We start from the raw sequence: 27,017 nt of genomic DNA on the forward strand, positions 1-27,017 counted from the left end.
TATTCAGGCCTTCTGTGGAAGGCAGGCTGGTTGCCATGGTGGCTGGAATGCAGTCTTGCAGGCTAATTCTGCTGACTGTCAGCAGTTTGATTCTTACTGGCTCAAGGTTGACTCAATTTCCCTACCTTTTGAGATCGGTAAAATGAGGACTCAGATTGCTGGGGGCAAAATGCTGACTCTAAAACTGTTTAGAGTGGGCTGTAAAGCGGCATATAAGACTAAGTGCTATTACTATTGTTCTTTCTGAAGTCTTGACTATCTGTTGAAGTCTGTACCTGTTCTGTTTGGTTGCTGTACCAAATCAGGCAGTTAGACAGTTATTTAGAGTTAGACATTTAGAAGTCCACTTTTCTCTTCTCCGCTGTTGTTTCTATGTTTTCAGCTCTTTCATATACATTTTGATTCCTTTTGTTTGTTGTAAAGCATCTCTTTGTAACATTTTGTACTTTTAAATTGCTTTAGAAGGGAATTCAGTGGAGATAAACAACTAGCTCAAACTGGCAGATTGAGGGACAAGCAAGATATTTAGTGTTATGTCCCGAGCCTTTGCAAACGGCTCGGGCGTTTGCAGGCAGTCCCGGGCAGGTGCAAAGCTGCCCGGGACCAGACAGGCTGTCGCCAGCGCCGTGCGCATGCGCGGGTGCTGGCGCGGGAAAAGTAACCCATTTACCCGGGAGTTGCCTATATAAGAGGCTGCGAGGCGTTTGGGCGAGGCTGAAGCCATCTTCCTGTAAGCTGAACGCTGAATAAAAGAAACTGAGAACTCCAGCTGCTTCTCGTGTCTGTTTCCCGCCACGGACTCAACACTGGCGACGAAGGTGGGATGCCTTGCACTACCTGGAAAGGAAGAAGTGTAAGCTTACCCAAGGAGTCCTGAGCGGCGGAAGAGGAACGGCGTCGACTCGGCAGCTGCCCGCCAATCCGGTGCGCATTCGGGGGTAGGCTGGCTGATAGACCCGTCTCCTGAAGATCCGAAGATGGCGAAAATCGGAAGGCTTTCGGAATTCGACGTCTCACATCCAGAGCGGTGGGAGTCCTACGTATCCAGAATGGAGAACTACTTCAAGGCAAACCAAGTGAGGGAAGATAGCTTGAAGGCGGCCACCCTGCTTTGCGTTTGCGGCCAAGACGCCTTCGAAATCGCAGAAAACCTTGCAGCACCTGTCCCAGTAGAGTCTGTAAGCTACGCAGACCTGAAGAAGCTGCTGAAGGAGCACTTCAACCCCAGGGTGTCCGTTATCTCATGGCGCCACACCTTCGAACAAAGAGATCAACGGTCCGGTGAGTCAGCCAAGGAATACATCGCCGCGTTACGGAAGGCCGCCAAGCCCTGCGAGTTCAAGGACCTCGAGGAACGACTGAGGGACCGATTCGTGTGCGGGTTAAGGCATCGCGAGCTACAACAGAGACTTTTCGCAAAGGAAGAATTATCCTTCCAAGACGCCTTAAGGGAAGTCACCGCAGAAGAAGCAGCAGGCGGCGCCGTCAAAAACATGCGGCCGATCAGAAACAGTGCAGAGGGTGCGTCCGTGCACCAGGAAGACGTCTGACGAAACTCCGAGGAGGATCCGGACGAGGAAGTCGACCGTCTACACCCCGCGAGGGAAGAAAACCAGAAGGGAAGCTCTTCGGCTCCGCTCAAGTGCATCGGCTGTGGAGGTCGCCACAGGAGAACCGACTGCAAGTTCCGCTCCGCTACCTGCCGGGCATGCGGTAAACAAGGGCATATTGCAGCTGTGTGCCTGGGCCGACAAAGGCACAACCCCAAGAAGAACGCCTGAAGGGTACCAGATTCCCCAGCCAGAATAGGGTAGGTTTTTGCGCTTCGCGAAGAAGCATCTGTAGAACAGGCACACACAAGCCCATGAAGAAAAAGCTGTCACTCAACGTGAAGCTACAAGGGGTTCCATTATCTATGGAACTAGACACAGGGTCTGCCCTGTCCATCATTTCATTGCATACATTTAGGAAGATTTGTTCCAGAAGTGGGTCTAAGGCCAAGTTAAGGCCTTCTGATATTGTATTAACAGATTTTCAGAACTCAAGAGTGTGTGTTAAGGGGGAGGCCACCCTTAACGTGCAATACAAGAGTTTTGAAGGTCCACTAGACTTATTAGTAGTAGGGGGTGAACGAACGAGTCTCATAGGACTCGATTGGTTTGAGGCCCTGGGGATACACGTCACAGGACTCAATAGCTTACAAACACTCGACCTACAGGAAGTCTGCAAAGAATTTGCAGATGTTTTCAGCCCCCAGCTGGGCACATTCAAAGGACCACCTGTGTCCTTAAAGCTAGACCCCACTGTCACTCCCATTAGGATTAAAGCAAGAAGGGTCCCTTTTGCTTTAAAAAGTAAGATTGACACTGAACTAGACAAACTAATCCAACAGGGAATCCTAGAACCTGTTGATTCCAGCCCGTGGGAGACCCCCATTGTCACGCCTCTAAAGGCAAATGGGGACATTCGCATTTGTGCTGATTACAAATGCACACTCAATAAGGCATTGCAGCAACATGCCTATCCTGTTCCTGTGGTCAGTCACATTCTGGCCTCTCTCAAGGGGGGGCGTGTTTTTGCAAAGCTTGACCTAGCTCAAGCATATCAACAGCTGCCTGTTGATGATGATGCTGCCATAGCTCAGACCATTGTGACCCACAGGGGTGCCTTTAAAGTAAAAAGGCTACAGTTTGGAGTGAATGTCGCTCCTGGGATTTTCCAAAGCGTTATGGAAAACACACTACGAGGGTCATCCTGGCATTGTTCGTACGAAGGCTCTTGCACGCAGCCACTTGTGGTGGCCTGCTTTAGATAAAGATATTGAGGCTAAGGTACACGCATGCCACCTGTGCCAACGATCTCGCCCAGAGATGCCCCAAGCTCCTGTGCATAGATGGGAGGAAACACAGTCCCCATGGTCTAGGGTGCACATTGACTACGCTGGGCCCTTTCAGGGCCAGTTCTTCTTGGTCCTTGTTGACAGCCATTCAAAATGGCTTGAGGTTGTGCCTGTCTCATCCACCACCACTGCAAAGACTATTCAGGTACTGAGGGGGATTTTTGCTGCACACGGGCTGCCAGATGTCATTGTGTCCGACAACGGCCCTCAATTCACCTCCTCCGAATTCCAAGCTTTCTTACAGGCAAACCTGATTCGTCATGCCACGTCTGCGCCTTTTCACCCGTCCACCAACGGTATGGCTGAACGCATGGTGCGCATCGCAAAGGACGCCTTGAAGAGACTCACCTACGGGGACTGGCATCACAGGTTGGCTGACTTTCTCCTTTCTTATCGCACCACACCGTCCACTTCTACAGGGAGAAGTCCAGCTGAACTTCGTTGGGGGCGCCAACTTACTACTAGACTTGACCGGTTGCATCCGGACAGACTGCCTTCATCTACCTCACATCCTAGGGCACCTAGACAACTACTTGTGGGTGCCCCGGTTTGGGCTCGCAATTACGGGCCTGGTCATACATGGGTCCCCGCTTCTGTGTCCAGGATCACAGGTCCTCTCTCCTACGAGGTTGCCCTGGACAACGGTCGTGTCCTGCGTCGGCACATCGACCAACTTCGCTCTAGGCGAGACTTTTCTGCTGAGACTCCTGGGTCTTTTCCAGGGGGGGAGGGGGACCCTTTGGAGCAAAGGGAAGGGCAAGAGCTACTGCCCATCTCCACTGAGGGAGCCACAAACGGCTCGTCCCAAGGTTCTGCAATTGCTCCGAAAAGAAAGTCATGGAGCTTACCCACACAACAGGCACTCACGCCTACTCCAGCCAGGGAGTCACCCCGGGGGCATACTCACTTTCCACACACATCACACAGCACTCCAGCAACGGAGGATACCCGGGGGCATCCCAACAAATCATTCCCCGCAAGAGAGCTGGCACACAATTCCCAAGGTTGGCCTGACCTTACCCCAAATCCTACAGGGGGTCAAACATACACAGAGTTAGTCGAGGAACCAAGTCCCGACTACAACAACCCTAGCACAAATCAGGGAACACCTGAGTTTTGGGAAAGTACAGAAACCCACACGAGCCCGAACACAGAATGGGGTTCAGGGAATGGACAGCCTCCTGACAGGTCTTGGACTGACCTAGGAGGTTCTACAGAGACGCCCAGCAGCGGCTATCACTTCAAGGGGCCTGAGGGTCTACAGCTAGGCAGGTCAACCAGGTCACAAAGTAACAGAAGCCCTGGCCTGACGAGCCCGGTGGGCAAGCAAGCAGGCCAGGCATCGGGGCACAGTCCTTGGAAGACACCAGGGCACAATAGAGAGAACAGGCTCACATCTCCCTCCAGTCAGGGAACTCATGCTAGTAACCCAGAGCTGAGAAGGTCACAGAGAGCAAAGAAGTCTCCTAAATACTAGAGGATTACATAACATTGCTGGCAAGGCAAAAGCCAGTAATCAGTGGGAGCACTGGGGAGCAAAATGTCATATAAAATAAATGTTGTATGTTGGTAGTAGTTTTAGCCCGGGGGAAAGGGGTGTTATGTCCCGAGCCTTTGCAAACGGCTCGGGCGTTTGCAGGCAGTCCCGGGCAGGTGCAAAGCTGCCCGGGACCAGACAGGCTGTCGCCAGCGCCGTGCGCATGCGCGGGTGCTGGCGCGGGAAAAGTAACCCATTTACCCGGGAGTTGCCTATATAAGAGGCTGCGAGGCGTTTGGGCGAGGCTGAAGCCATCTTCATGTAAGCTGAACGCTGAATAAATGAAACTGAGAACTCCAGCTGCTTCTCGTGTCTGTTTTCCCGCCACGGACTCAACATTTAGCATACCATTTTACATTAAGATTACATCTATTGGTTTATTTTGTTTGTATGTATTAATGTCTGCATTAATTTGAAAGAAAGATGGAAACTGCTCACTGAGATTGGTCATTGGAATTCTATAGTTTGTCAGTTGAGGAGTGACAGTTGGAATGCCCAGTGACAGTTGAGAAGGGACGTTTTGGAGAAGAATAAAAGAGATGCTGGTTATTTGGCACTGGAGACTGTGAGAGACAGCTGCAACTCTCTGTCTGTGGCCACCAATAGAGGGATTTCGTTTTTGCTTCAAATATAATTCCACTGCTATTGCATAAGCTACCTATTACAGTGATACCAGCTCACTCAAACCACACTGCACTTAAAATTGTTGAGGTTGCAAAACATTGGTACAGTTTAAAAGAATTATTTGTGACAACTATCCCAGACATTTATCCAAGAAGAAATTGTTCCGACTGCGTTATAATTTTATTTGTGTGTCATCATGGATTACACATACATGCAACTACATAAATGAAAGCTAAACTATTCTATTTTGTTTTGTTTCAGCAAACTTACCATCACCAACATAGTTCATAGTCTAAGATATTTGCAAATGAGGAGTAATGAGGATCTTCTGGCTACCAGGTAGGTGACTTCCATTTATGTGAACTCTCATTGTTATTCTAAGTAGGATTTGTATTTAATACTTAAATAATATATCCTGTTCAGTTTGTAGTATATTGAAAGAATGATTAATGAGGGGCAGGATTTCTTTTGATATTCATAAATATCTGACATTTGTATACATCTCATGAAGTTCTCTAACTTTTAATCTAACTCTTTGCTTTTTTCTTGACAATTGCCTGAGTATATTTGATTTAAAGTTTTTAAATACATTGCTTTTTATAAGCAACTTAAATATTTTAGACATTTGAATGGGGACAACAATATTCTTTGTATCTGTAAACCACTAAGAGTCACAAGAAGCAACGGGTGGAAACTAATCAAGGAGAGAAGCAACCTAGAACTAAGGAGAAACTTCCTGACAGTGAGAACAATTAATCAGTGGAACAGCTTGCCTCCAGAAGCAGTAAATGCTCCAACACTGGAAGTTTTTAAGAAGAGACTGGACAGCCATTTGTCCGAAATGGTGTAGGGTTTCCTGCCCGAGCAGGGGGTTGGACTAGATGACCTCCAAGGTCCCTTCCAACTTTACTATTATTATTATTATTATTATTATTATTATTATTATTATTATTATTATTATTATTACTTAGATAGTGTGATGGGTGGCATATAAATTTGGTTAGTAAATAAATTTATACTGCTCAGAAATCTGTTGGAGAAATTTGCTCCCAATGGAATCAGTGGTGAATGCCTTTTACACCGCTGAATTATTCATTATACAAGTGGCAGAATAATAGTATAAATATACTGTATGTTGAGCTATTTTGTTTTGATTTTATTTCAGCAATTTGAAGTTCATGTACAATAAATCACTTAATGGGCAACTACCAAGTGAAACCGAATCTATGATTACAAAATGGTCAGTCTGGATTAATAGGGCCCAGTTTAGTGGTTATTTGTTTAGCATCTTAGGATGGATCCTGTGCATTACCTCCACAGCCACGGATCACTGGAGAATATGGCATATTAAAAGTAAGGACGACTTGTTTCCTGGCGTGTTATGGGTCGGAATATGGAGAGCCTGCTATTTGCACAGCACTCACCCAGAGAACAGATACGTCCACTGTGAGGAATTCACGGAAGACCTGAAGATGCTGCCCAGTGAAATTTTTTTAGCTCAAGATTTGTTGAGCTTGTGTTGCATTGTGGGAGCCGTGGGGATAACTTTCATGAGTTTCGCCTTGTGGAATGTTGTCAGAGCCATAACACACAAAACTTTTTTGCTCACTCTTTTTAATGTTGGAGGCCTCATGAATTTCCTAACAGGAATCATAATCTTAATTCCCATTTCCTGGAACGTTTATTCCATCTTGATTAACGCAGACATTATGTTTCCTGATACTTTCAAAATGCCTAGTTCTCCAGAGCACCAGGAGATCGGAGCTGCTATTTATATTGGTTATACTGCTGTAGTTTTATTATTGGTGAGTGGTGTTATGATCATCTGTAACAAACGTACTTTTCAAAACAGTCAAGAAAATCATGTTTTACCCCCAACAGTTGAATCACTGACAACAATTGACATTTGTACAAATATTGGTTCTTCTGTGACAATCGACCAACAACAGAAAGAGGAGCCCGAGCCCAGGGCTGATGCAGTAACATCTGTGCATAGCGCAAATATAAAGAAAGAGTCTTTACAATCAATGCAACAGCAACTGCTTGAGGTCCCTATTGTATTAGTTACTCCTTATGTGATAGACTCCCCCGCTGAAGGGGAGGAGGCAGTTAAGAGGCTGGACAGCAGGGAATCGCTCCCAGGGAGGAAGCATCACAGACCAAACTAGGAAAGCCTTTTCAAGGTATCTCTCTCTCTCTCTCTCTCTTGCGCGCGCGCGCGCTCTCGTATCTAAAGTAACTGCTTTGGCTTATTCACAGAAATTGATTTGGTTCCTTGTGCCTGACGGCATGCCAACAACATTACCGTCACAAAGGTGGAAGTTTTCAGTTGCTCAAACACATGAAGCCCCCTCCCCATCTTTCTTTCTGACTCACAGGCCCAGAGCCCCACGGTTCGACTCGTCTCACCTGCCTATTTCACCCCAAATACTCCAAATGAGAAAAAAAGCTATTAAACAATATTGTATAGCATTGTACATTTTAAACAGATTTTCTTTAAATGGTATATTTTTATAATGATATATATTGCATTGTAAAATATTGGTTTTTATATTCTATTGACAAATACTACTGTATTTATTTTGGGCATTCCCTATTTTGTTATTGTTTATTTACTGTACTGTATTTTGGTTTTGCTTTTCATTGTACAGTTACAAAATAATTCATTTCCTACTGAAAATAAATACTATTAAGAGTATTGAGCGGGTTCCGTTTCTATCTCCTTTTGGTCTGTGGTAGGATTGACTGTTCGCTTGCCATGTCAAAAGATCCTCTGGTTTTCAATCCTGCTTCTAAAGCTGTCAAAAATTCTGTCTGATTAGGGTTATGTATGTTATAGTTGAGGACTTTCTGAGCATATTATAGCCTAGTGCAGTGTTTCTCAACCTTGACCATTTTAAGGCATGTGGACTTCAATTCCCAGAATTCCACAGCCAGCAACGCTGGCTGTGGAATTCTGGGAGTTGAAGTCCACATGCCTTAAAATGGTCAAGGTTGAGAAACACTGGCCTAGTGGTTGAGTTAGACATGTTGACTGCCCATTTGAGTTCATTTGTCTCTTTGTTTCAGGAGTTTAGCTTGAGTAATTTGGTTTGGAATTTTGTTCCCCTTTTTCCCCTTAGAAATATATCCTTGAAGGTGGCTGTCAGCATTTTTGTGTTTACTGGGGCCATAGTTTGTTCCAGTTGCTCCTTGAGGCTGTCCATGGTTCATCACCATAAAACATAAGCTGACTAAATAACATAAGAAGAAAAAACAGAAGTCATCTAAAACATTAAGTAGGACAGACAGGCTGAGGTCATCCATGAAGACCAACTAGCAATCAGAAGAGACAACACATGGACAGACTCAACCATAGTTTCAACTGGGAATCTGTGACTATACTAAACCAAGCCAAACTCAAAAATGCTAGGGAATTTCTGAAAGCTTGGCATTCAGACAACCAGCCATGAATAACACATACAGATATACCACAGTTACATACCAATCAAGAGACAATAAAAAAAGGCTAAGAAGGAAAGAAAAAGACCAGAACACATCCTCTCCAGCAGTTTACACCCAGTTAAACAGGGATTAATGCCAAACAATCAAGCAGAAAAGAATACCCTAACCAAGGTACTATAGTACTAAGAGGAAAGCCATACTCCCCTCCCCTCCCCTCCCCCCCCCACTGGCCTGGCAAATTACAGGTTACTTATGATCATAATTGAAACCAGAAATTCCATTAAGCAAGGCAATTGTTAGGTAGTCACATCCAATTTTTTTCCATAGTTGTTAAGTGAATCACTTGCAGCTGTAAAGTTAACAACATGATTGTTAAGCAAATATGGCTTCCACCATTGACACCCCTGCTTGTCGGAAGGGGACAGGGAAAGTCACAGATGGTGATCACATGACCTGGGGACACTGCAACCGTCATAAATAGATGGCAATTGCCAAAGCAACCAAATTTTGATCAGATGACCATGGGGAGGCTGCAAAGGTTGTGAGTTGAGAGGACCAGTTGTTACTCACTTTCCAGTGCTGTTGCAAACTCGAATGGTCACAAAATGAATGGCTGTAAATCGAGAACTACCTGTATTGCATGTTAAATAAGGAGCAAAGCCCCACACGTTGGCACTGGTGACATTAATGACCAGCGATGTCAGGTAATGAAACACCAAGGTCAGAGCACACCGAGGACTCCACATTCCACCCCTGTGCTACAGAGATTCTCATCTCTTGGATCTTTATCCTGTAAATACAGAAATGAAGACATTGTATTTTTCAGTTATCCTATGTGGAAAGATGATGGGGTTCTTTCATTTTTTTTTTCAACAACTGTAATAATTAAATATTGATTTAATTTGAATTCTTGATACTTTATGTTGTCTTGTATTTCATTTACTTGCTAAGGATTACACAGCTTGAAATCTCCTTCCTCCCTGGTGTGTTCGTTGTCTTTGGATTCTCAAACAACTGTTTATCTGGCAACCCAGCCACTGCCTGACACTTGGCAAAAGACTCACATACACGGACACATAGAGCCCTAGATTTATCCTACCAGATTTATTTATTCTGAACAAGCAAACTTACAACCAAGCAAAGGAGTCACCCAAACGAATGTACTATTCAGAAGCAATTCTGCCAAGGGACCAAGACCTCTGGCAAACCAGGCTCTCAATTGTCGGGCCCACGGGAAACCAATTGTACCCATAAGATATCTGGGGCAGACCTCCAGAGGGCGTCTGGCCTGGCAGAGTATCCTAAAGCAGACCACGGCACTCCCAAACGCTCAAGCCCCACTGCGGCCCACGCCAAGGATGGAAAGCTTTCCTTGCTTCTCTCCCTGGCTGACCAAAGAGGCTGGAGAGGAGCACGAGGCCCTGGCCACCCCCTCTCCAAGGGACGAGGCCCTCTTGCTTTCTCCCCGTGAAACGGAGCCGCCTTCCTCCCAAGACCTTCTGGGCTGGCTTGTGATTCTGCAGCAGATTCTGCAATCTTTCAGGTGAAACTGAAAGAAAAGAGCTTGCACGAGGGAAGAGGGATCGGCGGGGAGGGAAAAGCCCTGAAGCAGTCCTCGACTTACGACCACAATAGAGCCCAATATTTCCATTGCTAAGCAAGGCAGTTGTTAAATGAGTCTTCTCCATTTTACAACCTTTTTTGCCAGAGATCTTAAGATAGTAAACGAATGGCTATAAGTCGAGGACTCCCTGTATTTCAGTGGAGGCTAGAAAGGGATCTTGACGGTTGGATTTATTGCAAGGTGTGTTTCCTGATCTGTTCCTGCAGTCAGAACAGAAGGACACAGCTTCTCCTCTGGCCCCAGGACTGAGGCAGGGAAGGACTGGTCAGTAAGGCCATTCCAAGTGCTCCAGCATATTTGAGCCATTGGTCAAAGCGCTGGTCTAAAAACCAGAAGGCGTTTAGCATCAAGGGTGGGGTGGGAGTGGAAACCATTCCCTCTGTCTCAGCCCAGCCCACCTCACAGGGTTGTTGTGGGGAAGAGGAGGAAGGATTATTAGCTATGTTCACTGCTTGAGTTGTATATGAAAAAAGATAGCATAAAAATTAATCAGTCAATGAAATAAACACATGTTTAACTTCAAGCAAGCTGAGTTCAAGTCACACCTTAGGCATGAAAGCTGGTTGGGAGTTTTTGGCTGAAGCAGGTGGAGACTCTGAGTTCGAGTCCAGACTTAGATATGAAAGCCAGCTTGATGTTTTTGGATGAAGCAAGTGAAGTGTCAGAATCCAATTATAATTCATCTCTGGTTATCAACTATGGAAAACCCCATTTCTGCCCTCTCTGGATTCTGTCATACTACGAAGGGGAAGGGGGATGAGCAAAGGGGTTTTATGGCTTTCACTTCCTTCCTTACAACTTCAAAAGGACTGAATATGGATATCACCAAAAGGACTAATCATAACAATAGGGCCATCAGCTTTCAGGCGTTTTTCTATCTCGATGGCTTCTCTGATTATTCTGTTATTAAAGTGTTCAGTTTTGGCGATAGTTCTGGCCTTTTTAAAGTCAATTTCATGTCCTGTAGCTTTAAGGTGTTGGATCAGGGAAGAAGTTGGTTCCTCTTTTTTGACTGAGTTCTTATGTTCTTCAATGCGTGCACTTATTCTTCTGTTGGTTTGTCCGATGTATGTGGTGGGACAAGTGGTGCATGGGATTTCATATACTCCTTGATTTTCTAACTCAATTTTGTCTTTGGGGTTTCTTAGGATGGTGGATATTTTTCTGTTTGTGCAGAGTGCTGTCTTGATGTTGTGTTTGTTGAGGATCTTGCTGATTCTCGCCTTTTATGTATGGGAGGAGGGCTAAGCCATTTTCTTGTTCCCTGTCTTGGATTTTAGTGGGGGTTTCTTTTTGGATTAGTTTGATAATCTTATTTCTTTGGAATCCATTGGATGTTAGTACATTAGTGAGAGTGTGTAGTTCGGTTTTTAGGTGTTGTTCATCAGTTAAGCGTCTGGAGATGAGTGTCTTGGCTACGGAGTTGATGTGTGCTGGGTGGTGGTGAGAGAGAGCGTGCAGATAGCAGTTTGTGTGTGTTTTCTTCCGGTAGATGGTGTGTCCTAGGGAGCCATTGGATTTCTTATAGACTAAGACATCCAGGAAGGGAAGTTGGTTATTAGCTTCTATTTCCATGGTGAACTGTATTTTGGAGTGTAGGCTGTTGAGGTGTGTGAGGAAGTTGTCCAGTTTTTCTTTCCCATGTGGCCAGATTATGAAGGTGTCATCTACGTATCTGAGCCAGAGTTTGAGTTTGTGATCAGATTTTTCTAGAGCTTGGGTTTCAAAGTGTTCCATGTAGAGCAGTGGTTCTCAACCTTTTTAATGCCACGACCCCCCAACCGGTCGTAAGTCGAGGACTACTCAACCGGTCGTAAGTCGAGGACTACTCAACTGGTGCAACACCGTTTGCAGAATGGGGCTTTTGGCGGGCTCAGCAGGGCAGAGACAGCCTGGATAATTCCTATTGGCTTTTGAAAGCCAATAGAATTAGACTCTATTCAAGAGAGTCTATTCTATTGGCTTTCAAAAGCCAATAGAATAAAAGGGAGTAGCACAGCTAAGGAAAAGGGGGAAAAAAATGGCGGATTGCGTTGTTTGGAGACCCCCGTGAAATGGTCGTTCGACCCCAAATGGAGTCCCGACCCACAGGTTGAGATCCACTAATGTAGAGGTTTGCAATGACAGGTGAGAGGGGTGATCCCATGGGTGCTCCTATTTGTTTGTATTTTTGTCCGTTATAGGTGAGGTACATGTTGGATAGGCAGTGGTTGGTCAGATCTAGGATGTGTTTGGGGGGGTTATATTTGTTTTGGATAGCTGTCAAGGCTTCTTTGATTGGCACTTGGGTGAAGTGGGATATGACATTGAAGCTCACGAGTAGGTCGCTGGGCTGTAAGTTTTGTTTCTTTATGATCTCTATGAAATGGAATGAGTTTTTTACATGTGAGGTGATGGATTCTGCATAGGGCTGTAGTTGTTCGGCGAGAAATTTGGCTAGGTTTTGTAGAAGTGAACCTATGGAGCTGACTATGGGTCTAAGTGGGGTTCCTTCTTTGTGTATCTTGGGGAAACCATAGAGCTTAGGGCATCTGGATGATTTCTCTCTGGGAATGATTCTTTGCTGGATCTCTTCACTAATGGGGGAGGCTTTTATTTTGGATCTGGTGGTTTTTTCCAGGTAGGTGGTAGGATCTGTGTTTAGGAGTTTGTATGTGAAGTCTTGGAGTAGGTTGGTTAATTTGGTTTGGTAGTCAGATGTGTTCATAACCACCATGGCGTTGCCCTTGTCTGCTGGTAGGATTATTATGCTGGTGTCTTCTTTCAGGTTAAGTAGTGCTGTCTGTTCCTCTTTGGTTAAGTTGCTTTTGGGTGGCTTGCGGGTGCAGAGGATGTTGGTGATTTCGAGTCTGATTCTGTTAGCGTCATCGGGGTTGAGTTTGGTCAGGCTGGTTTCAACTCCGCATATAATGGTTTCAGTGGGGATGTGTTTGGGAGCGACTGCAAAGTTGAATCCTTTGGAAAGGACATTGGTTTTGGCTTTGGTGAGGATCCTATCTGAGATGTTATGCACTGTTTGTTTCATGTGTGGCTGTGAGGTTATGAACACATCTGACTACCAAACCAAATTAACCAGCCTATTCCAAGACTCCACATACAATTCCTCAAAAATGTCCTGGGGCTGCTCCCCAGATCTGAATTCCATACAGAGTTTATTTGCCCCATTTGGGGTAGGTCTGTTGGCACCTCACACATTCTCATGCTACCCATGCAGCATCCATATGCACTCCCAGGCATACAAACAACCGCACCATGTAAACACCCTGGACTTTCTCTTCCCTGTGAGTCGTATCATGGAGGGAGTTACTGTATTTAATTACATGTTTAGATACAGTTCTTGAGAGAATGAGCTTTCCATGAAGTAAATCATATCAGCCACCAGATGTCAATGCAGCTCAAACCTCTTCAGCTAGGTGTAAACTGGTCTATCAGGAAGTTCAAAGGAGAGCATTAAAGACAGCCATTTCTTTCCAAAAGTTGGTGTGCAACAGCCTTAGCTGTCCCATCTGGCCTCCTGTTTCCTCTGGCTATTTGTGTGTCCTCCCTGGAATGGGCCCTAACATGCATTACGGCTACCTCAGAGGAAGCACCTCAACTTCTTTTACCAAGGCTAAAATTTCTTCTCATTGTGGGGGAAATTTAAAAATAAAAATATATATGCTTTTAGTATTATCATGTAATCATATTTTATATTTTATAATTATCATTGTATAATCAGTTGCCTGAGTAGATGCTTTGAGTATATAGGGAACATACAAGCCTCAGGTGGAGGAAGGGGGGAGAACAGGAGTTACCATGGGGCCCAGTGTGAGTCACCATCGAGGAATTGTTTTTAAGGACCTTCTGGTGCCTGGTACCCCTACTGGATCTAACAGGTGTAGAAGATGGGAGACATCTCTCCTCCAGAATTGATATAGGATAGTAGGGGAGTATAATGTATTCTGTTTAGGCGCTTCTGATAGATTGTAACCTCCAAAGCCTAAGCCAATGGGGCCATGGGGGAGGGAATGGGCCGTCGCGATAGGATGTATAATAATATGTGATTTTGGAATTTGGGGTGTGGTTCAGTGCTTGGCTACATTGCATTGCCTTAATCCACCATGCTTTGCAAACCATTATTTTTTTAGACTTGGATGTGAGGTCTAATAAACTTCCTTTCTATTTGTAACTCAGAGTGGATTTCAATTTGTGACTATTTTTGTGTCTAACATCATGTTTGATCGTTGCACTCTTCACAGTTAGGAATCCTCTTTCCTTTCACAGCTCCACGTGCATGCAAAACTCTAAAAGCCTTTTTGCTATCTGTATATATGCTGATTTTCTCACCCTGACCCAAATGTAAGGCTTTCATGAGGGCAATCAGCTTGTCCTTCTGAGCGAAAGTGTTAAGCGGAAGAGGATGGAGCTCTTTAATGTCCCACAAAGTGACTACTGCATATCCAACTCTTCCTTCCCCCTTTCCCATGAAACTGCTCCCATTGTATGAAACTCCTTGTTGGGATTATCGGTGGCTTGATAATCTTTCAGGTCAGGTCTGCTGGAGTAAACTTGATCAAGTATCTATGCATGCAGCTATGTGTTACTTCCTGTTCCACTTGGGGTAAAAGAGTGGCAGAGTTTAATTTTGCACTCACTATCAAACTCACATTTGGATTCTCCAAAGGGGGAGCTTGGTGTTTTGCCAACCTATTTCCAGTCAATCAGTGGGCTCCTTTATGCTTCAAAAGCTCCACCACTGCATGTGGACCTTGGACCCGCATTGTTCGTCCCAAAGTCAATTTTTCAGATCTTTTACAAGGAAATTAGTAGCAAGTGCAGCCCGTAGGCAGACAGCCATCTTATCTGTTTAGAGAAGTAAGCTACCAGCCATTCCCAAGACCCAGGTTTTGGGGTCAGAATTCCAATTGCAAATCCCAGCTACTCATGCGCAAACAAACAGAAGGGCTAGGTAAGTCCAGGGAGTCTCAATGCAGGAGCGGTTGACATTAATTCCTCAATTCTGATAAAGGCTTGATGGCATTCTTTACTCCAGGATAAACTCCTCATAAGTCTCCCTCCTTTGTTGCTTCAGAAAGTGGTTTCACGAGGAGGCCATAATTTGGGATCCAAGTGCAGTAGAACTCAGACATTCTCCTAAATCCCCAAAGCTGTTTGTGGGTCCTGGGTTCAGCCATATGGCTGATTGTCTCTGTTCTCTCCATTGCCTTTGATCCTGTGAAACACGAAACTCAGGTATTGGAAAAAATTCAGAGAAGAGCAACTAAGAAGACTCAAAGCCTGGAGACTAAAACATACAAAGAACGGCTGCAGGACTTGGGTTTGGCTAATCTAAAGAAAAGAAGAAATAGGGGAGACATGATAGCAATGTTCCAGTATTTGAGGGGCTGCCACAAAGAAGAGGGGGGTCACGTTATTCACCAAAGCCCCAGAGGGTAGGACAAGAAACAATGGTTGGAAACTGATCAAAGAGAGAAGCAACCTGGAGTTAAGGAAAAACTTCCTGACAGTGAGGACAATTAACCAGTGGAACAGCTTGCCCCCCAAAATTGTGGGCGCTCCATCACTGGAAGATTTTAAGAGGAAACTGGACAACCACTTGTCTGAGATGGTACATGTTCTCCTGCTTGAGCAGGGGGCTGGACTAGAAGACCTCCCAGGTCCCTTCCAACTATTCTATTCTATTCTGTTCTGTTCTGTTCTATCCTATCCTATCCTATCCTATCCTATCCTATCCTATCCTATCCTATCCTATGCAGTTGAAACAACTGAGCCTTTTCTTTGGACCCCTTATAGCTATGCTGAGCTAGATAACTCAGCAAGTCGATGGGTCCTTCTTTCCAGCTGTCTTCAGTGGATGCCCTGAGCAGGATGCCATCCACATCTTGAAGGACTGGGCATCTCATTGGGGGCACCATTTCCCACATCATTTTTAATGCAGTTCCAAAGCCAGTAGGGCTATTGTGAAAGCCATGGGGCAGCACTATCCATTACACTTGCATCGTGGTCCTTATCAGCTTTTCCAATTCAAAGGCAAAACACTTCTGAAAGCTTTCAGCTACCAGAATGCAAAAGAAGGAATCCTTCAGATCAAGCACCATATAGTACTTGTCTTAAAAGGACAATATTGCAAGGAAGGTATTTGGGTTTGGGTTTTGGGTGTAGGGTGAGGATAACCTTGTTAACTTCCCCGAGATCCTGTATAAATCTGTATAAATCCTGTAGAGCAGTGGTTCTCAACCTGTGGGTTGGGACCCCATTTGGGGTCAAACGACCATTTCACGGGGGTCGCCAAACAACGCAGTCCGCCATTCCCCCCCCCCTTTTCCTTAGCTGTGCTACTCCCTTTTTATTCTATTGGCTTTTGAAAGCCAATAGAATAGACTCTCTTGAATAGAGTCTAATTCTATTGGCTTTCAAAAGCCAATAGGAATTGTCCAGGCTGTCTCTGCCCTGCTGAGCCCGCCAAAAGTCCCATTCTGCAAACGGTGCTGCACCAGTTGAGTAGTCCTCGACTTACGACCAGTTGAGTAGTGCTCGACTTACAACCGGTTGGGGGTTGCGGCATTAAAAAGGTTGAGAACCACTGCTGTAGAGCCTTCTGTATCTTAAGCCTATCTTCTGGAGTTTTGGCTATTCCTGCCAGTTTTGTGTCATCTGCAAATTTGATGAATTTCCCATCTATCCCTTCATCCAAATCGTTGATGAAGATGTTGAAGAGCACTGGGCCCAGAACAGAGCCCTGAGGCACCCCACTACACACTTCCCTCCATGTAGATGCAGTTCCATTGAGGACCACTCGCTGAGTACGGCCGGTCAGCCAGTTACAAGTTTTGGGGCCTCTGGAACCCTTTTCTGACCAGAACAGTTGCTCAGCCCTGGGCAAGGCTTCTTTGGGGCAGCTTCTCTTCCCAGGAGCCCACAGGCCAAGGCTCTCTGCAGCAGAAGGCCCCCTGGAGTGCTGGGCAATGGTCTCTCAGGCCTCCCACCTTCTACCTGCTCAGAGTTCCAGGCCACTCAGGTGAGCCAGAGGCTTCCAACTGCCAATTCCAAAGAGATGCTTAGAGGGCAACTGCCATGCCAGGCTGGCAGATTGGTTTCTTGAAGGTTCCAGAAGAGTCTGCCACAGCAGGATGGCTGACATGGGGATGCCCTCAGTGGCCAGGAATACCCTCCTTAGTGCCCTGGAGGAGAGGCGGCGGCAGCAGATGAAGGTGTGGGGAGGCCAGAGGTCTTGGGGGGGGGTGCCTCTCTTCCCAGATGCTGGGAAATTCTGGGAGCTGAGGTCCACAAGTCTTAAAGTTGTCAAGTTTAGAGAGCCCTGCATTAGAGCATGTAAAACCATATGTACAGAGCATGGTTTATGGCCTAGCATTATGTCTGGATTCAGCATTTGGCTGAGGTTAATCAGGGCACAGTCACCCAATCCAGTGTGCAGGCACATCTGCAGGACATTAAAAATACCCATGATGATGGCTATCACCTTCGGGCCTTCATCCATGTGATAGCAACCACCATTCTGATTTTTTGACCCTCTCCTATTCAGACTGCTCTGCCATTTGTTTGGATTTGCATGACACACGGAATTATAAACTCACTACAAATTGCTGTAATGTTAGGCTAAAATCCAACTGCTTGGTGGTTCAGTGTGCTGAGGACAGAGGGTTGAATCTCCAGACTCTGCCTTCTAAGCTGGTTGTTTTCCCTTTTGAGCGTCCAGCTTTCTTTCTAGACTTTTGGTTTGGTTTTTCTGCACCCTGTATTTTGATGGATTTGGGGGAGACATACCAAAATATTTGTAAAAATAAGTGATGGATTATTTCTGCAAAATTGCACTGTTGACAGAGCTTCAAATAGTGGGGAAAACTAAGCCCTAAAGTGTTACCTAAATCTTCTGGTGCATTTTTTCCCACAGAAATATCTGCTTCACCGGCTGATCTTTGTCGCGATGCTGCAAGAAAATGCCAGTGAGGGTGAAATCACAGGTATTGCAGTTAGTCTCACCACGACCTTCGAAAGACTGAGCTTCCCTTGTTAAAGGCCATGAAGTCCCTGGATGCTCTCAGTGAGGGAAAGATTCCAAGATCTTACGGAAATCTGTGCTTGCCCAGGGATGATCCTCTCCCATAGCACTCTGACGTTTCCTGGCTGGTCAGATTTCTCCAAATGGGAAGGATTTCATGAGCCTTGCCTGTTTGGCTGAGGGGAGGTCTGTTTATCTCATTCTCACTCTCCCATCTCCATGGAAGATCAGTGTTTATCACTGTGAAGACAATGCTGGTAATAACCTTAATTTTGAATCCAGCCCTCTCAGGTAGACCAAACTAAGGAACAGATACCATGTAGACCTAAACCTACTTTTATCAGAACAACTGTAGTAACAGAGTCTTGCAAGTCTGAATGAATTTCCCTTCTTTATCTTCATGAGACTTGGAGGGGGTGACTGCCTGATGCATTTTTGTAATCCCCATTTTGGCTGGGGCTCAAGCCTCATTTATCTCATTTTGCCTTGCTGGTGGATCTTCCCTCTGTCTTTCAAGATCATCCTCTCTGTTCACTACAGGTGGCTTCTAATGCAGATTTACCACAGGGCTCAACAAAACACATTTAAACCAATATCAAATGTTTGCCAAGTTTATTTGTTCAAATGCAGAGGCCCTCCCGTTACTGCCTAATCACAATGCCCAGAAGCCACAGCCAGCATTGTCACTTTAGTTCAGCAACCCCTAGAAATCTAAGCTAATTCATCACTGGCCTTTTGCATCACATGCCCAATTGCGAAATTGTTTTTTGAGATAGGTTAATCCATTAGTATGGTTGTTTATCTTTGACTCATCAGGCATAACACTGTCTCCTCCGCAGCCTATAGGCAGATGAAGCAGGTCCTGCTGACACCAGTGAGAAAGGTGGGAACAAGCCTCGTCCAGCAGGCACTGGACGCCTGCCCTTCCTCCCACCCCATCTGTTTTTTGAGGGGATTCTGAGCTGATCTCTCTGTTGATCTTTCCTGTTTCCTTTTTGAAGATTATCATGAACAGCTTTTCCAGAAGATTTCACGATCCCATTTGGGGGAAGCAGCCTCGGGAGTCCTTCTCATCTACTCCCAGAGCATACTCCACATTCTGGAGGTAAGTCAAGCAAATATTTAAGAGAAGATGAAAAATCCTTTAGCTGAATTGTGTTGGGATTTATAACAATGCCGACAAAACCTACATCCAACTTAAGCACCAATCCGTAAGCATACATAGTGATAATATTACAAGCACAATGTAGTTTGGCCATTTGCAGAATTAAGCAAACTCCCCACCAGAAGCTTCTGAAAACACCACTTCCAATACAGAATAAGAGTTGAGTGGAAACACCTTCAGAACCTCAGATCCTGATGCTCTTCCATTCCCCTCAGGCCTCCAGCGGCACCCTCTACCACATCCTCATGGACCTGGCCCTCTTTGAACATCAGGGAGCAGCGTAAGTCAAGCAAGTCCTCCAGGGAGAAGAGCGGGAGGGAGGCATCTCAGCCATGAGGCAGAGGGGCCTCCAAGAGATGCCAAGTCTACCTGCACAGTTGGGTTGGAAAGGGATCGTCTGAGGAATGGATGATGCTCTTGACTCAAAGATTGGCTTAATGACTGTGCTTTTATGGTTAAAAAACCCCAAGGTGAAAAATAATATTTAAAAATGCATTTAGAGTTAAGTTAAAATACAAGGTACAAACTGATAAACAGAGCATTGTATGACCTCTTCACCAGTACTCACAGATGGTTGATGGCTTTAAAACAGCTAAAAACAAAGCAAAAAAAAACTAAGGGAAGAAGTGGCAGAAAGCAGAAGGCCCAGCGGCACCAATAGGAAGAAAAGCTTTCCATCCCTCCCCGTATTTGGGTGTGCAAATAAGATAGGGAAGAACCCCCCCCCCCAGCACTGAAGATGTTACTTAGTTTGGTAATGAAATGTCTGCAAGAAAACAACCAGAGAGCAGCAAAAACCCCATGATGGAGAAAAATGTCACCTTATCTAAGGGATGGGGAATCTATGGCCAGTCAAAGGTCACCAATCTACAATTCCTGGGCAACCTGAGTGTCTCTTTGAGTGTCTTGGATGGGCATCGGCCTTTAGTAACTTCTGGAGGTCATCAGAGTCTTCATCCCTGTTTTCAGAGACGGATAAAAGCACAACTAAGATGTTCAGCCAAGAGAGCAAGGTTATAGGCTCCCGAAGACCTGTGGTTGGATCAGGAGGCTTGGTCTGATTCAGAGGGCAAGAATTTCTAAGCAGACTTCAGAGAAATATCTAGATTTCTCCCTTGATCTGGATGGCTAACATGACAACTTACTGAAGCCATCAACATCCAGTTGGAATAAAAACATCCTGTATCAAATCTGGAAGAGACGGGTTTGGGTCATCAATTGGAAGGATCCTGCCCCCGAGGAACTGGTTCTTAGCCTCTCTGAAAAAGTTCTATTTTAAATATACTGCCTTTCCCCAACTGCTGACAGGTTTCTTGTGGATTTTTTCCACTTAGTTTTTATCCTGTTTTTAACCTTATGTTTTCATAATTATTGTAAACCACCTCAGGAGTTTTAGAACAGGAAGCACTATATAAATACTTGGAAGGAAGGGAGGCAACCTCTCACGTCCATGGGCAATGTAGTCAGTGTCCTTGATGTGACCCCCGTCATTGGTAGGTAGCTACAAGCCTTAAATATTTTGATTTTGATAGAACATGGATGCAAGAGTGTGCATAATGTGTGTGCAAAGACCTATGGGTTTAATACGGTTTCTCTCTCCCTTTTAGGGCTTTATTGCGAGATATTAAGATATTGGTAATGTCTCATAACATCCCCACCAGACTTTTCTCACAGTGGCATGCCACCAAAGTGGAAGTGCCTGTAACTTTGGAAGATGTTACCCAGAGCCAGACCACAGAAGAAGTTATTACTGAGTGTCTTACACTCATTCTCAAGCTGGGAGTGTATCTTGCAACACTCAAGGTGAGAGTAGATCCCTTCCGCAGTTCTCTCTCTGGCATCAGGTTGATTTCCCCAGGACAAGCACTGTTCATCCAAAATAGACTTGGCTGTACATAACAATAATGCATTCCAACAGTACATCTCCTTCATTTGGGACAAAGTTGGTAGAAATGCACAGTACATTTCTGTGGCCAGGTCTCTCCAGCTTTTTGCTCAAGACTCTGAGATGTCTTCAGATAGCATAATAAGAAGTACACCAAATCCTGATAGATCAAGAAATCTGGCATTTCACTTGCTTACACCTCTCTGCTTTGGTCAAGAGACCACAGTACTGAATGTCTTTTCCATTCCTTCAGAAGCCAATTCCTTCCTACTGCTTTGGCTAGTTATGGGCTTGCACTGTAACAGGTTTTGACATATTTTAAATTAACAATACCAATGCGTAGGGAAGAACTTGGGGACATACATACTGTAGTGCCAAGGGCATGATGGAGACTCTGTTTTCTAGTTTCTTACTTGCAATAGTTCTTTGAGGTTCTGATGCATTAATGTGATTTATATGAACATAACTTTAATAAAAAACAATAATTGCTCTTCTTGAAAGAGCCAGTATCCTGGCCATGGAGATACAGAATCTGAATTCTCTGGTGTTTTACTGGCAATATTATTTTAAAAAATAGATTCCCAGAAAATATATTGATGCTACCTCAGTTTAAGTCAATTCTGCACAATCCATATTGGGAGCTTCCTTTCCGCTCCCAGTCGCATTTTTCAATCTGGAAGTTTATTTTAGGTCAAGCTTTGAAAAGTCAGTTGTTCGAGCAGCATTGGTTAAGCAGAAAAGCCTGATGAAGTCAATGGATACCCTAATTCCAGAATAAATGCCATGGGATTAAATCTGCTGCGCATGCTTCCTCCTCTCAAGGTGGGCAACAAAAGCCTGGGCGAGTGTCTCCACACTGCTGTGCCAGAGCTGCTGATCCCAGCGGAAACAATCCAGTATTTGTGCAGGAGCCAAGAATGTTTGAGCCCGACAGAATTTCTGAAGATGTACAACAATCCTTCGCAGCCACAAATGGATTCAGGTACTTTTTTTGCAAGGCAGCCCCTGGTCAATGGGAATCTTCCACAGGGCTCACCAGGGACCAAATAAGTCGTCATTTTGCTAGGAAGTTGTAGGTTTTACTTGGAACTGAAGATGGTTGTAAACAGACCGTAGACAGAGCCTTTGCCGCTTTAGTGCAAGGGTCTCCAAAGTAGGCAACTTTGGAGGCTCGTGGACTTCAACTCCCAGAATTCCTTAGCCAGCCATTAAGAAAACCCATCCTGGCTGAGGAATTCTGGGAGATGAAGCCCACAAGCCTTAAAATTGCCTATTTTGCAGACCTCTGCTTTAAGTGCATTTAGATGATCTTGGAAATATATTCAAATTATCCTTCCATCCCCACCCTATCTAATTTTTAACACCCCAATGCCTTTCGGTTAAAAGGAGGTGGGTGGAGAAAAAGGAGCCTCCAAGGAAAATGCTTCATGCGAACACCATGGCATAAGAAAGGAACTTATTGAAACTGTTAGCAAGAGCACACAGGTAGTCCTCAAGGTACCACAGGTTGCTTAAGGAACAAAATTACAAGATAAGCCCTCAAATTACATATGCCCATTTCAAACTACGATGGCTGCAGTGGCCCTGTGGTCATTCACCCTTATGACCCATTGCAGGGTCGCTGCAGCATCCCCCCTCCCCTCCTCCCACTCTGCTTGGGCCTGCTCCACACATGCCAATCACACCCCACACTTTCCTTCCTTGTGTTGGGGAAGGAGGGCAGGACAAAATGGCGACCACTTCCAGAATTGTTCCCTCACAACCCAATTACAGGGATGCTGCAGGGCCTCTTTCTGCCATCCCATCCCGCCGGGACCCCACAGTGCTTGGGTCAGGCGCTTTGGAGAATAGCTTGACTCCCTCTTCTTTGTGGCAGCCCCTGAGATATTGGAACACTGCTATCATGTCCCCCCTCGCCCTTCTCTTCATTAAACTAGATATACCCAATTCCAGCAGCTGTTCCTTATGTTTTAGCCTCCAGTCCCCTAATCATCTTTGTTGCTCTTCTCTGTACTCTTTCTAGAGTCTCAGCATCTTTTTTACATCGTGGTGACCAAAACTGGATGCAGTATTCTAAGTGTGGCCTTATCAAGGCAATGTAAAGTGGTATTAATACTTCACGTGATCTTGATTCTATTCCTCTGTTAATGCAGCGTAGCACTGTGTTGGCTTTTTTGGCAGCTGCAGCACACTGCTGGCTTATATTTAAGTGATTGTCCACTAGGACTCCGAGGTCCCTCTCACAGTTACTACTATTGAGCAAGGTACCCCCTATACTATACCTGTACATTTGGTTTTTCTTGCCCAAATGTAGAACCTTACTTTTTTCACCATTGAATTTCATTTTGTTAGATAGCGCCCAAGTCTGTCCAGGTCCTCCTGTATCTTAAGCCTGTCTTCTGGAGTGTTGGCTATTCCTGCCAACTTGGTGTCATCTGCAAATTTGATGAGTTCCCCATCTATCCCCTCATCCAAATCACTGATGAAGATGTTGAAAAGCACTGGGCCTAGAACAGAGCTCTGGGGCAACCCACTATACACTTCTCTCCATGTAGATGCAGTTCCATTGAGGACCACACACTGAGTACGGCTGGTCAGCCAACTACAAATCCATCTGGTGGTGATGCTGTCTAACCCACATTTTTCTATCTTGAGTAGTAGGTTGTGATCTACTTTATCAAATGCCTTACTGAAATCCATGTAAATTATATCCACAGCATTCCTCTGATCCACTAATTTTGTCACTTGGTCAAAGAATGCAATAAGGTTTGTCTGGCATGATCTGTTTTTGACAAACCCATGTTGGCTTTTAGTAGTGATTTTGTTTGCCTCTAGGTGTTCATTGATTCATTGTTTGATTATCTTTTCCAGAATCTTCCCAGGTATTGAGGTCAGGCTGATAGGTCTGTAATTTCCTGGATCCATTCCCCCCCCCTTTTTTTTGAAGATGGGAACTACATCAGCTCTTTTCCAGTCCTCTGGTAGTTCCCCAGTGCTCCAAGATCTTTGAAAAATATAGTTCAGTGGTTCTGAGATCACATCTGCCAGTTCCTTGAGAACCTTGGGGTGTAATCCATCTGGTCCTGGTGATTTGAACTTGTCTAGGCGGGACAGGTGCTCACTTATCATTTTCTTGCCTATCTTGTGTTTCTTTTCTGTTTTTTATGGCACTATTTTTGATAGATTGGTCTGTTTTTTCCCTTTGTGTAAAGACAGATGCAAAAACCGAGTTAAATAGTTCTGCTTTCTCCCTATTGCTTGTCACCTTCTTGCCACTTTCACCCACTAATGAACCAATCATTTCCTTCACTTTTTTCTTGTTTTTTACATGTTGAAAGAAGCTTTTTTTTTTGGTTATGTTTGACTTTGGTCGCAAGCCTTAGTTCATTATGAGCCTTAGCTTTCCTCACTTCATCTTTGCAGGCTCGGGCTATTTGTTGATATTCTGATAGCCCTCGCCTTAGGACTAGTCACTGAGTGACTTCCCAAAAGATCCAAAGTTCCGACAGCCAGCCCCCCCTCCCCCACAGTCACATGGCCGAATTTATGACCATCTGCAATGTCCTGCAGTTACACGACTATCTTTTTGATGAACAGGGCTTTACGTCTGGTTTTTGGCAAAAATGCCCCATAAGAGTTTATGTAATAGTTGCCACAAAAAAGGTCATAAAATCAGGATAGTCACATGATGATTCACTTTACAACCATCATGATTTATGACTGAAAAAGGCAGGTTCCTGGGGATTATGGGAAAACAAAATTTGTGTGAACTTGCATCTGAATGGGGGGAGGGGGAGAGGCTTGGGCAGTGCCTGGGAAGGTTTGAGAGGCTCCACTTTCAGCCTCCTGCCCTCCTGGTCATACTTGGCACACTCCTACAGAGTGCACAGATAGACACACACGCACAGACACCCCCTCCTAGACAACCACTCCACTTTAGCCAACCTGAGACACAAAGGCAATATGTATGCACACTCTGATTAGTCCCTGGGGAGAGACTGCACACTGTACACACACAATGTGGGTGCACTGAAGAAAATACAGATGCTCTTCTGGTTACTGCTGGTAAAAGGGTTGGAAAAATGATGTTTCTTTTTTCTTCCACTTCCCTTTCCCCTCCCCAGAAACAGTATGGCCTACTCCTACTCATATGTCTACATGAAATCCTATGGACAAGCTACCTACCAATGTGTCCGAAGGCCTGGATCGAGTTGTAAATTTGCAGTTACAAATCTCAAAGGCCTGGATAGAGTTGGCCTGAGAACTTTAATGTCCATCTCTTCACCCACGCAGAGGGAAAACAAAGCAAGCAATAAAGTTGACAAGAAGACTTGAGAGTGGTGTGCTGGTGTTCTTTCAAACAGGGCTGAGGGACTGCAGAAGCTGTTGAACATCTCATTCTTTGGGTCCTGACCCCATGAGACTAACGGTAGTTAAGGAGGGAAAATTAGGGGCAAATGCTTCTCAGTGGTCTATACATCCTAGCATCTTCCAGGTTCTTGCCAAACTACCCCCTTCTTCTTTCTGGGGTGACTGCTTCACTTCCCAAGCAATTTAATTCATTGGCGAATTAGGGGAAAAATACAGCTCTTTGGGTAGGAAAATTACAATAAATCGGTTTTATAGTGACAAAATGAGCAAATTTTACTCAGCAGATAAACCCAACAAGATATCCAAAATAACTTTCAAAGTTCAACTCATTTATAGCAATACATATTTTCCAGAGTTCAGCTTGACAGCAGCTGCCTGTGGAAGTTACAGAAACCAGAGCAGAAGGGTTAATACAAATATCTATGAAAAATAAAGGGGAAAAGAATCATATTTTAAAAAAGAATAGCACTGAAATAGTTAGAGAGACAGTACATTTCCTTTTACAGTGTCAAGTCCATCAAGGCACAAGAATACATCCACTGTTTAGAAAAGTGACCGATAACCAGCAGTCATCTTCTGCACCTGTAGCAATTTTTTGGTTCATACTTTTAACGAAGTCTGCAGCATATCAGAGACAGCGTGTCTCTTGCACACCTCTGTTTGATACGGACCAAGAAGAAGAGCTCAGCAGAGTCTTGAAAGGGTTATGATTTCCATTACACATGCATTGCTTTGGATTCTTCTTGGAACTTCCTGGCAGGGCCATCTCGATTAACAGCAGCAATCAAGCTTCTCATACAAGGTTTAGCAACAGCCAGAACATCCAATGTTAGCTTAGGCAGCTTTGTCAGGATACAGGTCATTCAACTCTTTTAAAGATCACATGTCTTCTCAGAAGACACAAGGCAGGTAGTGGTACCATTCCTTCTTTGTCTTCTTCTTTGTTTTAAAGCTCCTCACTGTGAATCCTGGATGGGTTAGGTTTTCATTGGGATAGAAAAGGCTGCTTTGGAGTGATTTTATTCTTTTTACAAAGCAGTGCTTTCAGTATCATGATCGAGATCAAGCACAAGGTGGTTGTGTGAATTCTGATTCGGCGAAGTCACCAATTCTGTGGCAGGAAGTTCCACGCCAGGGAGGCCCCGTGATTGCTCTTGAACCTCAGAACTGGTATCTGTGCAGAAAAGACATCAAACACAGTGCAAATGCTGAAAGATAAGCTCAGGCCTGGCTGCTGATCCACAAGACTCTCTCTCTGCTTCAACACTATGCTAAAACGTCTGAATTCAAAGGAGAGCAGGAATTACAATTCAGAAACTGACTCCAGAATCCTCTTACTTTAATCAAGTTTATCATGTGAGTCATAATGGCTAGTAACTTTGTGGTGGAAGGAGCCTGACCTTCTCAGAGTGACAGGATACGCTTTCAGCTTAAAATTTCAAATTTAG

General features: G+C 44.8%; 2 protein-coding genes across 7 annotated transcripts in view; one reads left to right on the forward strand and one right to left on the reverse strand.

The window, feature by feature from the left end:
* Positions 1-4,939: 4,939 nt before the first annotated feature.
* Positions 4,940-26,362, forward strand: LOC120310834 (testis-expressed protein 47-like). Of its 3 annotated transcripts, XM_039349680.1 has the most exons (8): positions 4,940-5,161; positions 5,322-5,399; positions 18,041-18,110; positions 19,150-19,253; positions 19,529-19,593; positions 20,921-21,116; positions 22,021-22,180; positions 25,323-26,362. In XM_039349680.1, the coding sequence occupies exons 3-8, from the start codon at positions 18,074-18,076 to the stop codon at positions 25,358-25,360; spliced, it is 600 nt and encodes a 199-aa protein (XP_039205614.1). In that variant the 5' UTR covers positions 4,940-5,161; positions 5,322-5,399; positions 18,041-18,073; the 3' UTR covers positions 25,361-26,362. The 3 variants fall into 3 exon arrangements, with proteins under 3 accessions (XP_039205614.1, XP_039205613.1, XP_039205612.1); XM_039349679.1 differs by lacking the exons at positions 4,940-5,161; positions 5,322-5,399; positions 19,529-19,593 and adding exons at positions 17,206-17,339; positions 18,988-19,031; XM_039349678.1 differs by lacking the exons at positions 4,940-5,161; positions 5,322-5,399 and adding an exon at positions 17,206-17,339.
* Positions 25,817-27,017, reverse strand: part of ARHGAP17 (Rho GTPase activating protein 17) — a 77,264-nt gene continuing 76,063 nt past the window's right edge. For 3 of the 4 annotated variants that reach the window (XM_039349675.1, XM_039349673.1, XM_039349676.1), the window contains one exon: positions 25,817-26,743. In XM_039349675.1, coding sequence (XP_039205609.1) covers positions 26,598-26,743 — 146 coding nt within the window. In that variant the 3' untranslated portion in view covers positions 25,817-26,597. The remainder of the gene's footprint in view (positions 26,744-27,017) is intronic. The other variant, XM_039349674.1, reaches the window with a different exon arrangement.

The sequence above is a fragment of the Crotalus tigris genome, unplaced genomic scaffold (genome assembly GCF_016545835.1).
Source record: "Crotalus tigris isolate CLP2741 ecotype Arizona unplaced genomic scaffold, ASM1654583v1 scf7180000018301.7375997, whole genome shotgun sequence".
Classification (NCBI taxonomy): Eukaryota; Metazoa; Chordata; class Lepidosauria; order Squamata; family Viperidae; genus Crotalus; species Crotalus tigris.